At 38.2% G+C, this 12,117-nt stretch overlaps 1 protein-coding gene across 1 annotated transcript in view; it reads left to right on the top strand.

Annotated features, from left to right (window-relative positions):
• The window catches only part of LOC140204189 (U3 small nucleolar RNA-associated protein 14 homolog A), a 52,622-nt gene extending 47,459 nt beyond the window's left edge, over positions 1-5,163 (top strand). Inside the window, exons 13-14 of the mRNA XM_072270664.1 lie at positions 3,430-3,529; positions 4,761-5,163. Coding sequence (XP_072126765.1) covers positions 3,430-3,529; positions 4,761-5,024 — 364 coding nt within the window. The 3' untranslated portion in view covers positions 5,025-5,163. The remainder of the gene's footprint in view (positions 1-3,429; positions 3,530-4,760) is intronic.
• The last annotated feature ends 6,954 nt before the right edge of the window (positions 5,164-12,117 follow it).

The following is a 12,117-nucleotide window of genomic DNA, read 5'->3' as shown; positions in this document are numbered from 1 at the left end:
AGATCTCTAATTTTTTTTCCTCTCTCTCTGAAGTGGGGATGTTTGGTGTTATCCCCACTTGGAGCAGGAGATAACATGAGGAATAGTGAGATCAAAGTTAATTTCTCTTTACCTGAAATCCTTGGCTATTCATAATTGGACAGACTAATTAATAGTACAAATTAAATGGGTTGGCCTGCAAAATTAAGTTTAATAGCTAGACTGGACCACCACAGCAGGTCAGTGGGGATAGTGGGGTATAGGCAGAAGTAAAAGGTTAGAGAAAGCTTACAAGAAATTCAAATACAGGTCATAGAAAGGAGGAGATAACTGGGGTAGGGGAATTAATTCTTCAGAATAACAAAATATTACAGGTGATAAACACAATCCATATATTCTTAAAGTAGAACGCTAAAAATGTATCAAGAACAGTAGATAACCAAAGGGCAAAAGAAAGTTAGTAATTTAAAATAGTTAATATAACTAGAAGGAAAAGTACAAGGCAATCTGATTGGATGAACGAATGACAAGTTCACTCACCATGACAGCCTATAACCTAGGGTTTTTGATAGTAGATGCAGAGGTAGTAGATCAATTCATTGTCACCTTCCTAAAACTTCTGTGTCCTAGAAAGGTTCAGTTAATTGATAAGCAAAAAATTTAACAACACTATTCAAGAAAAGAGGTAAAGAGAAACTACAGGCCATTTCATCATCGAGAGAATGCTAGAATCTGTTCCTAAGGAAATAGTAATAGAGCACTTTGGAAAGCCTAACATTAGATAAAGTCAGTGTCCCTTTATGAAAGGAAAAAAGGGAAATTAGTTAATAGTTTTTTACCTACTCAGCTAGTTACATCTTTAATGGTGAGTAATTGTATATAGTTTAATTCAATAGGTATTTGCTAAAGAAATACTTAAGTGCTCATGAGTTGAGGGTAATATATTAGCATATAAATAATGTTAACATAAAATAGGGAATCAGAGAAATGTGATCATTTGCAGCAGATTGTTGTAACTAGTAAATTGCCTCAGATCATTGCTGGACTCTCAGTTACTTCTGATCAACGCTATGTATATAGTTTCGCTGTTGATACAAACAAGTGAGAAAGTAAGTTGAGAGGGGCCTACAAAATAGCTTAGGTTAAGTAAGAGGCAAAAAGATGGTAGAGTACAATCTAGGGAAATGTAGGGCTGATCACATTGATAAGAAGAACAGAAGAGGTGAACATTTTTCCAGTGGAATGACACTAACTTTTGGTGTTCAAAGAGATATGGATGTTCTCAGATAAGAAGCGCAAGTTATAACACAGTAAGTTAGTGGTCGCCGACCAGTTGATTGCGATCAACCAGTCGATCTTTGAGACTTTCCCAGTAGATCAAAAAAAAAAGAAAAATAAATACACAAATATTGTTGTAAAGTGAGCATTATAAAAATAAGTAATACTAATTAGGATAATGGTAATCTAGCAATACTGCTGGTACTGAAAGCTGTTTGTAAAGGGAGATTGTTTCTGGGTTGCAGGGTTTTAGTTCCGTTCTTTCTGCCCAGTGCGCATGTGTGTAGCTCCCCTGTCACGCACCGTGGTAGAAAAGACAGGAAGTAAAACCCCGCAACCCAGAGGCAGCCACTCTTTACAAACAGCTTTCCGTAGCGGAGGTATTGCTATATTACCATTATCCTAATTTGTATTAACTTTTTTTTATAATGTTCACATTACAACACTTCTTCCCCCATTAATTTCCAACATTCCCCAAATGTAAATAACTGGGAAACAAAAAACAGTGCTGTCATTATCTTGCGTACCTCTGAAACTTATACTAGTCTCAGTAACAGTTTACCAATACAAAACATCTGAAAAACGTGGCAGATTCAACATTCAGTCTAACAAAGGAAACTGTCCATTCAAATATTCAGTCTGTCAGGAGGTTTGCGAGGGCGCTGTGCTGCAACAGGTGAAAATTATGAAATCGAAGTACAAGAGCTGTCTTACTGACAGACACCTCACAGACTGTCTCAAACTGGCTGTCTGTAATTATGAGCCAAATTTCAGGGAACTAGCAGAAAGTATTCAGCCCCAGTCATCACACTGAGTGCAACAGTCAATTTTTATTCATTTATTTTTCATGTTGAAATAAAATTAAATAATGAAACATAGAATTAAAGGTGTTGTAATGTGAGCATTATAAAAATAAGTAATACTAATTATGCTAATGGTAATATAGCAGTACTCCTGCTACGAAAAGCTGTTTGTAAAGAGAGGTTGTTTCCTGGTTGCGGGGTTTTATTTCCGGTCTTTTCTGCCCAGTGCGCATGCGTGTGACTAACCGATTTAGTAGGTCGATCTTGCCTTTCACTAAGGCCGAGGTAGGGGATCTTGGGCTTAAAAAGGTTGGCGACCACCACAGTAAGTAGTTAAGAAAGCTGAATGAATACTGATTGCAAGATAAGAAAGTCTTGTTACAACTGTATTGTGCTTTAGTGAAACCATAACTGGAATACTACATGTAGCTTCAGTCTCCATATTTAACAAAGGGTTGTATTTGACTTGGGAGTTAAACGTCAAAGATTTAATGGATTGGTTCCTGAGATGAGGGTGGTCAGAGGAGGAAAGATTTAGTTGAGCTCTGTTGGTGGGATCTATGGAGGAAGCATCCAATGACTGAATATGTGACTGTGCCCAAAAGAAAATAGTTTTTGATGTTGATGGTTGATTACCCTAACCCCATTATATCAGTGTAGAAGTTCCTCAGGGCATTGGCTTAGTCCCATGTTCCTTTATTATTGACTTTCCTTCCATCAAAGGGTTAGAGGTGGTGCTGTTCTCTGATAATTGCACAATTTTGAATTCCATTTGCTACTCAATAAATGAACCAATTCATAACTGCCTACAGCAAGTTCTGAGTAACATTTGGACATAAGCATTTACATCACATAATGCTAGGCAATGATCATCTTCAAAATGAAGAAATCTAATCAGTTATATTTAACACTTACCTGCTGAACTGACAGATAGGAATGGTTGAAACAAATAGCATATCAACCGATAAGACTAAGTAGACTATAAAACGTAAAAAGGAAAATTAGAACAGAATAAGGATATGGAATTAAGACAGCTGATTTATTTAGAGAGTACTTGATGTGATTGTGTGAAACAACCTGTCTGTGAGTTGTCATTGCTACATAATCTTATTGAGTGCTAACACTATTTATATATAGAATCATAGATTGTTTAGCGATTTTTATCATCTTACTTCAGAGGTTGGTTTGTGTTCAGGCAAGTGAATTATCTACATTGTTCAATCCCTTTGTGATAGTTGGTCACGTACACAAACCTAAAAATTGAAAGAGAATGTTGCAGTGTCAAATTTATTTTAGAGTTTGTTTATATTACCTACGTCATATGCTACCTTGTCGCCCTTAATTATACTTTGTTTCTGATTCCTGCCAGGTTCCGTATCAGAGCTCCCCCAGCTCTGCCAAGGAAAGATCAGAATTTGCCTAATGTAATAATCAGTGAGAAACGGGATATTGAAGTTGCAGCACATCAGGTGAGACAGTTTCCATATGATCAGTGTAATAGGACATTGAAAAAAAATCAGAATCAGGTTAATTATCACTGGCATATATCGTGACAATTGTTAACTTTATGGCAACAGAACAATGAAATACATAATAATAGAGGAAAAACAAACTGAATTACGGTGTGTGTGTGTGTAAGTAGTGCAAAAATAGATAAAATAGAAAAGGTGTATAAAGTTGAGAATTTTTGACGAAGTAGGAAACATCAGTGGTTGATACATTAGCAACAGGAAGCTACATGTTTAAGGTAATTAGAATGTTCTGCATAATTATTTTTCTATGAACAGGTACTTAATTTACAAAAGATAATAGAAGAATCAAAATCTGTATGTTTTTAAAAGGGTAGATTAAAAAATAATTGAAGAGAGTACAAGGGTATGGGGGGGGGAGGAGAGTTATGGGATTAAGTGGATAGCCTTTAATGAAGCAGCATTATGATTCTCTGCATGTGTTATTTAAATGCCACAGTTCTGACACAAAAAGATGTACTGTAGATTTTATTTAAGAATCCAGTTACCCTGACTTATATATTCTTCCAGTCATACTTTAACAGTTTTACAGAAAAATATTAAAATTTACTGTAAAATGCAATAATGTAAGCTTTGTTTACTGTGATGTTCTCAAAGTCAGCAATAGTTTATTATGCATAATCTCCAGGTTTGTGGGGAATATTGTAGAATCATTCTGATTAAGCAATAGTGCTGTTGGTAACCTTGACATAATATTTATCTCGGATGTATATCTCTCTTTTCTAACTACCCTTTAGATGATGACTTACTACTCTAAAATAACAGTAAACAATCCCAGAATAAATGTGGTTGCAACATCTCCCTTCTATGGGCATCTCTCCCAGTTGAGCAGTTTTTATATCTTAGTTTAGCTAGTGAGTGTTAGTGAGATATAGAGATATTTAGGCAATATTGACATTAGCTGAGAAGAAGGTATACTGTATCTTTAATTTTTCTTGGGCTCTGGACATGATTACAAGTGGCAACGCTTCCATCACATTGGCTAAGTTTGCAGATTCTACATTTATTGCAGGTTGAACTTAAAACTGTTCTAAACAGTATGGTGAATAATAGAGGGGCTAAATCAGCGCCTCTAAATACGAACATCTAAATAAAATGTGTGGTGTATTTCCTTGATACCTTCAATTTATTTAAATTGTTTACTTGTGTTGAATTTTTTGTTTTGCTGAAGGTGAATGAACTACCTTTCCCATTTGCCAATCGGCATCAATTTGAGAAGAGTATCTGTGCTCCGCTTGGGAATACATGGAATACCGAGAAGGCAACACGCAGATTAAATTCACCAAAAATTGTGACAAAGTTGGGTGCAATAATTGAACCGATCGCCGAAGAGGATGTGTTTCATGATAAGAAGATGTGCTGGAAATCAAATAAGGAACAAAATCCCCATAAAAGGATAAAACGACAGCAAAAGAACACACCTCATCGCCGTTAAAAGTCAGCATTGCATGACTTGTTTATAATACAGCAGACTTTTGTCATGTCCTTCTAGGTTGTGAATTAAATAATGGTTTCATTTTTTGACTAATTAAATGTGCCAATCTGGTGAACGTTTCTGTCAATTCCTAACCATAAGATTCAGTGCTAAGGAGCCCTTTGAATATACCTTGTGTTTTGTTGGATGGGGAAGAAAGGTGAAATTTTGTCATATGCCACTGTAAGATTACTTTTATCTTACAGATGGCTGTTTGCAGAGTTTATGCCTTACAAGTCATGAGAAAATGTGTACCATATTTATAATGGCCCCTCCTACCATTACAGGTGAAAGTCCAGATAAACCCTGATACATGGTAATTTGGGTTCAAAATGAAGCAGTACTGAGTTCAAAAACCATGAGGTAATTTTGCGGTTCTATAAAGTTCTGGGGAGGCCACATTTGGAGTTCGTGTTTAGTTCTGGTCAACTAATTATAGGAAGGATGTGGAAGTTTTAGAGAGGATGCAGAGGAGATTTACCAGGATGCTGCTTGGATAGAGAACATGTCTTATGAGAATAGGTTGAGTGAGCTAGGACTTTTCTCTGGAGTGAGAGAGGATGAGAAGTGATAGATGTGTACAAGGTGATAAGAGGCATAGATTGAATGGACTGCCATAGTCTTTTTCCCAGGGTGGAAATGGCTAATATGAGGGAGCATAATTTTAAAGTGATTGCAAGAAAGCATAGGGGGATGTCAAAGATGGGATTTCTACTCAGAGAGTGGTAGGTGGTGGATCATGTTGCCAGGGGTGGTGGTAGTAGCGATAGATACATTAGGGATAGGTAAAAGATTCTTAGATAGGCACATAGTGATAGAAAAATGGAGGGCTATGTGGGATGAAAGGGTTAGATTAATCAGAGGAAGTTAAAAGTTCGGCACAACCCTACACAGGATTGTTTAAGGGTTCCAAGTGTAGAGCTATGGTCATTTCACAGGTGATGAACCTCACTTGCAACTTTCAGAATCAGATTTGTCATCACTGACACGTGTTGTGAAATTTGTTTTGTGGCAGCAGTACAGGGAAGACAGAAAAACCTAAAAATTTCAAAAATAAGTCATGCAAAACATTGAGTAATGCTGGAGTGTTCATGCATTGTTCAGAAATGCAATGGTGGAGGAAAAGTAGTTGTCCCTAAATCATTGAGTATAGATCTGAGGCTCTTGTTCTTCCTCGATGATGGATACCACCTTCTTGAGTCACCGGCTCTTGCAGATGTCCTCCATGGTGTTGGAGGGTTGTGTCCGTGATGGATCTGGCTGAGTCTATAACCCTCTGCAGCCTCTTGAGATCCTGTGCATTGAAGACTCAACACCAGGCTGTGATGCAACCCATGCTTTATACCACACACCTAGAGAAATTGACAGGTGTCTGGTGAAATACCAAATCTCCTCAATCTCCTATCTGATGAGCAGCTGGTGTGCCTTTTTTATGTTTATGCCAATGTGTTGCGCCCAGGGTAAATCGGCTGAGATGTTGACACCCAGGAACTTGGAAGCCGTTCACCTTTTAAACTGCTGACTCCTCATGAGGTTGCAGGCAGTGAGCACAGGCAGGTTTTTCCAGCTGTTGACAGATCCAGTCCTGTTAACTGACCTGCATTTCTTCAGTAGGGATTGGAGGGAATGGATGAAGCTCCACAAATGATACAAACTACAACCAGGATGGTACTGTGTATTGCAGATTAAAGCTTCTGCCTCACACCTGCGTCCACACAGCTCCAGTGACATGGACTTGAATGTCTGTATGTTCTCTCTTTAACTGCATGAAATTCCCCGTGTGCTTCTGTTACTGCCCACATCACATAGATGCACAGTTAACTGGCTACACTAAGGCATTCCTAATGCAGATGGTTGCCAGAGGAGTCTGGAATTGAAAGGCACATGAGAGATAATAGGAAGAGAAAATGGGGGATTGAGAGTGATGATAGCTGAAAATCTATTGATTTGAAGGGCTGAGTGATTCCTAGGTCATGAAGGAAAATCTAGCTGCCTGTTACACAAGACCATTCCCAGTTTTAAATGTCTGCCGGTAACTTTGTTTTGTGGTTACACGTGGAAACTGGAATGAAATAAAAGTAGTTGAAACTAGTGGGTCTGCACCTCAATAAAGTTAGATCCCTGTAGGAGACAAGGTGGAAAGGGATGGAAAATCATTAGTACTATATCCCAGTTCATGAGGTCACAAACTGAAGTGGTGTACAGTATAAGTCTGATCTCAAATGGTGTTCTGTAATCTGGTAGATTCTCTCTTTGGCAGCTGTAGAACGATAAAAATTTAAAAAAAATGTACACAGCAGGTGTGGCAGAAAGGTATAGTTCAACTTTCAGCTCAATCACTTATCAGCACTAGGAAAAGTTAAAAGCTGAATATGTTTCAAGTCACATTGAACTGAGAGATCAAATGATATGGAAAGTGGATGTACCTGCTGAGAGAGGATGGCGAAGTCATGTTAGTCACTGCTTGAAGGAGCTGAATGAGGACAGAGATAGTGGAAAAGCTTTCAAACTGTGGGATACAAAACACTACAGTTGCTGGTCATGACTAAACAAACAGTGAGGTTGAAGATGGAAAGCTGGTGGATGTTTCTATATGGACTTTAGCAAGGCCTTTAACAAAGACCAGCATGGGAAGCTGGTCCAGAGGTCATGCCTTTTGGCATTCAGGATGAAGAAGTCAAATGGACCCAACATTGTCTTGGCAGAAGAAGCCAGAGTGTGGTAGTAAGTGGTTGTCTCTCTGACCGGAGGCCGGTGATTAGTGATGTGCTGTTCGGATCAGTGCTGGGTATGTTGTTGTTTATGATCTATATTAATGATTCAGATGATGATGTGGTAAACTGGATCAGCAAGATTTGGGGCGTAGTGAACAGCGAGGAATGCTATCAAAGCTTGTAAAGTGATCTGGACCAGCTGGAAAAATAGGCTGAAAAATGACAAGTTAGACTTTAATGCAGACATGAGTGCTGAAAAAAATCACAAGGATGTTGCCGGGACCTGAGTTACAGGGAAAGGTTGAATAATTCACTGGAGCATGGGAGAATGAGGGGAAATCTTACTGAGCTATACAAAATTATGATTGTGAATGTATGCAGGCTTTTCTCCCTCAGGTTGGATGAGGGTAGAAGTAGAGATCATAGTTTAGGGCGAAAAGTGAAATATTTAAGGGAAATCTGGGAATTTTTTCGCTCAGAGCATGGTGCGAATGTGGAACGAGCTGCCAGCAGAAGTGGTAGATGCGGGTTCATTTGTAGCACTTGAGAGGTCTGGATGCATAGATAGATAAGAGGTATGGAGGGCTATGGGCTGGTTGCAGGTCGATGGAACTAGGCAGAACACCAGGCCAGCATGAGCTAGATGGGTCAAAAGGCCTGTTTTTGTGCTGTAGTGCTCACTGAATCTATAGGTTAAAAGAATGAAGGAAGGAATTCCAGAGAATGAACATTGCAGTAGGTGATAATCTTGGGTAATATCAATTAGTTGTCGGAGGAGAAAGTGAAGTAACAGCATGCAAATATTCAAGATCCAAGTACACTGATTATAAAAGAATATATAAATTATACAACCTTAAGATTTACTTGCTCACAGGTAGCCACCAAGCAAGAAACCGGAAAGAACTCAATTTAAAGGATAAAAATAAAATGTGCTCGAGAAAGAAAAAAAAATAAGTCATGCAAACAATTGAACAACAGCATTCGAACCAAAAGTGAGTCCCAGAACAACCCAAAGCCTCGCTTATCAGTTCATCATATTAGCGGGCACGGAGTATGGTGTGGTCACAGAGATAAAATAACATCAAGGTCACTTATACAGCTCCCTATCTTGGAAATATTCTGGAAATTCCTCACTACATTGATGTAATGAAGATTTCTACATGCTATATATTGCCATATTCTATACAAATTAATGAGCATTATAGTTTGCTTCTAAGAAGGTGACTAGAGTACTTAATGATTTGTGATGCTGAACTGCAAAAATCAAAAATTTTCAGTACCCCAATTATCCAAGGTTTTATAATTACTCTTAATACTCGTTAATAGAGAAATTGTATGTAAGTTTCTGATCCTAATTTTTGTCAAACACAACATGCATATATCTACTCTGTAAAGTATTTTGCATACATCATAGTGGAACAAAAGTCAAGCATTTTAAAGGATGAAAAATTGTTTTAGGAAAGATTCCTGAATAGAACTAAAGGCTCTGGCATTAATAGTGGAAAAGTTAAAATTGAGATAGGTTGTACCCTATTTCCATTTCTAGCTTTCACACATGAACTGAAGGTGGGTATATTAGGAGAGGGGCTGTGCAGGAATTTAATTGTAATATGTTTGAGGTCTAATAATAGGCCATTGTTGATTAGGTTATCTGTGAGTGGGACTTTGGGTGAGGCTAAATCTTATTCAACTGTGTTTATGTGTAAGATTAAAGTAGTATTCACAAACAATTGAAAATCTGCAGAAGCCAGAAATGCAAGCAACACACACTACTGAAGGGTCTCGGCCTGAAGTGTCGACGGTACTTTTTACCATAGATGCTGCCTGGCCTGCTGAGTTCCTCCAGCATTTTGTGTGTGTTGATTAAAATAGTATTGAAAGTTTTTAGCAAAATATTGCACCTCACTTATCTGGGAAATACACTAACAGTAAATAAGGAAATTTGTGATTATGATTTTGATTAATATCACTAAAACAATAGCACTAAGCAATAACAGGGACCAAAATCTCTCAAGTACCCATATCAATAATTAACAGTAATCAGCAAAGACAACCCACTTAGTGTAAAAGGAACTGACTGGATTTCACTTCCATTATCTTTTACTCCTTAGATCATGAAGAATATTGTAAATGAGAAATAATTACTGATTGCACACTTGTGAATCATATGAAAGGATGAAAATTTTCAGATTTTAACTATTTTGTGGCTGCAGAGTAACAAAATAAGTTTCTTCAGTTAGTGTATTCCCCTCATATTTACTTACTCCTTTTATTGTTTCTGTTCAGTCAAAAATATAAGGAAGAAGGGGTGGAAATCAGGCTGCATTTCAAATGATACTCTATCTCCAGGCAGAAAGTTTACATCTTTCAGAATAGTACGTCTTATGTACAGTATGTTGTGGGCATTATGCTCAAATACTGTTCCACACGGATGAATAACTGAAACCAGACTTGGTCCAATTATAAATTACTTTAGGCAACAATAAATTTGTGTAATTCTGACATGAAATGTATTCCCAAGGTCGTAATTCTAACCCCTCGGAGCAGAATGAAAATAGTTCTGGTTTTTATAGCTATCAGCTACAAAAAAAAGGTAAATAAAGCTGGTTTTGTTCATTTATACTATAGAGGCACCACAGTAAATGGAAGTGTACCTGTGTACATAGAACATCTGCTCCATGGGCAAAAAATCAATTTGAAATTTACCACCCATCCACTACATTACACCTTCACTGTACTGATTGTTGTTGTGTATAAGTGGGAAATGTTGGGTTGTGTTTTCAGTAATACTCAAGTCTCCAAGTCTTGAAAGCAGTTTCATAATGTATATATACAGTATACTGATAACAGGTCAATCGGAAGTAGCCTGGCTGGAATTTGTTTAAAAACCGTGTCCAAAACAACTTACTTAATAGCATGGCTGATTTGTTATAGGTTCAGTTCAATAGGTACATTCAATGTCAGAGAAATGTATACAATATACATGCTGAAGTTCTTTTTCTTCGCAAGCATCCACGAAAGCAGAGCAGTGCCCCAAAGAATGAATGACAGTTCAAACGTTAGAACCCCAAAGCCCCTTCCTACGCACAAGCAGCAGCAATTCAATTGGAAATGTGCATGGCTTAAAATGAGGAAAGGCCATGCAGCGCACGACTGGCTGCTAAAACCAGGAAGTGGAGAAAGGAAGGGCCTCACAGGAAGTAGCATAGTCAACTGAGAGTCTTTAGTGAACAACTCTCACCCCAGTTTCATCAGCCTCCAAGACAGTTCAATAAATCGGTTGTGTTTGAAATTTGTCAACTCTTACAGGTGAACAGCAATCTCAAAGAAGGTAAAGACCAGATTGAGAGCCAGGGTAACCAGCATAATTCTCTGCTCAAGAGTATTAACTGTATTACTCACTCTCGCCAGTAGATGGTGTGAGATGTCTTGCACATATTGCAGATGCCCCTGTAGTACAGCATATTAATGACTGAATACGTGCTGCATAGGGAGTGTGTGTGCCTTGTGAAAGCTGAAATTTTCATTGGATAGCCAGTGGATAGCAATGGTTATCTCTTCCAGAAATACTGTTTTTATTGTTACTCTTGAGATTCAAGCTTGGCAGATTTTGGAGGAGCATATTAAAACAGGTTTAATCATTGCAGAGGGGACGCTGAGCTCCTGCTGGCTGTCTTCTGCCTATTCCCCAATCACATGGAGCGCACTATCAATGTACTCACACAAAACTGTGTAGTTGTATGTCGCACATCTTCTCTCTGATTAATGAAATAGTTCTTGTCACCATTCATCAGGTCAGAAGTAGGGGCAAGCGCAAGAAGGACTACAACAGAACACACTTCTGCATGCTGAAATAATTAGTCCGCAACCTCAAAGGTATTTTCCTATTCAACAACCAACCTAAGCACAGCTTGCCTTTGTTATTGGCCATATCATTCATTATTCCCAACCATAGTAAAATAAATTTAAAATTGCACATTGAATTCATAAGTTTTAATTGCAGTCTTGAAGTGTTTCTCCAACGAACGTTGTAAGATGGAGGAAAACGGCTGATCTCTGATGAAGGATATTGAAGGTGTTCTTGGCAAGTGATTGAGAGTGGTTCTGAGCCTTGAAGGGCTAGCCTTAGTCTCCAGCATTATGGCTTCCGCAATAGTGTACCGGCAGGCAGTAGAGCACCTGACAGGGGTAAGAACATGAATATTATCATTGTGAACAGGAAAACACTTTCCTAGAATGGGGCTTTAGAAATTCTATTGACCTGCTGGAGAACAGATGACTTTGTGCTGTGATCAAAGCCTCATTGTGATGGGTTCCAAAAGCGTGCTGAAGGAGGAAAC

The sequence above is a fragment of the Mobula birostris genome, chromosome 10 (assembly GCF_030028105.1).
Source record: "Mobula birostris isolate sMobBir1 chromosome 10, sMobBir1.hap1, whole genome shotgun sequence".
Lineage (NCBI taxonomy): Eukaryota > Metazoa > Chordata > Chondrichthyes > Myliobatiformes > Myliobatidae > Mobula > Mobula birostris.
Note: the sequence above shows the minus strand (reverse complement) of the source record. Positions and strands in the feature narration are given on the sequence as shown.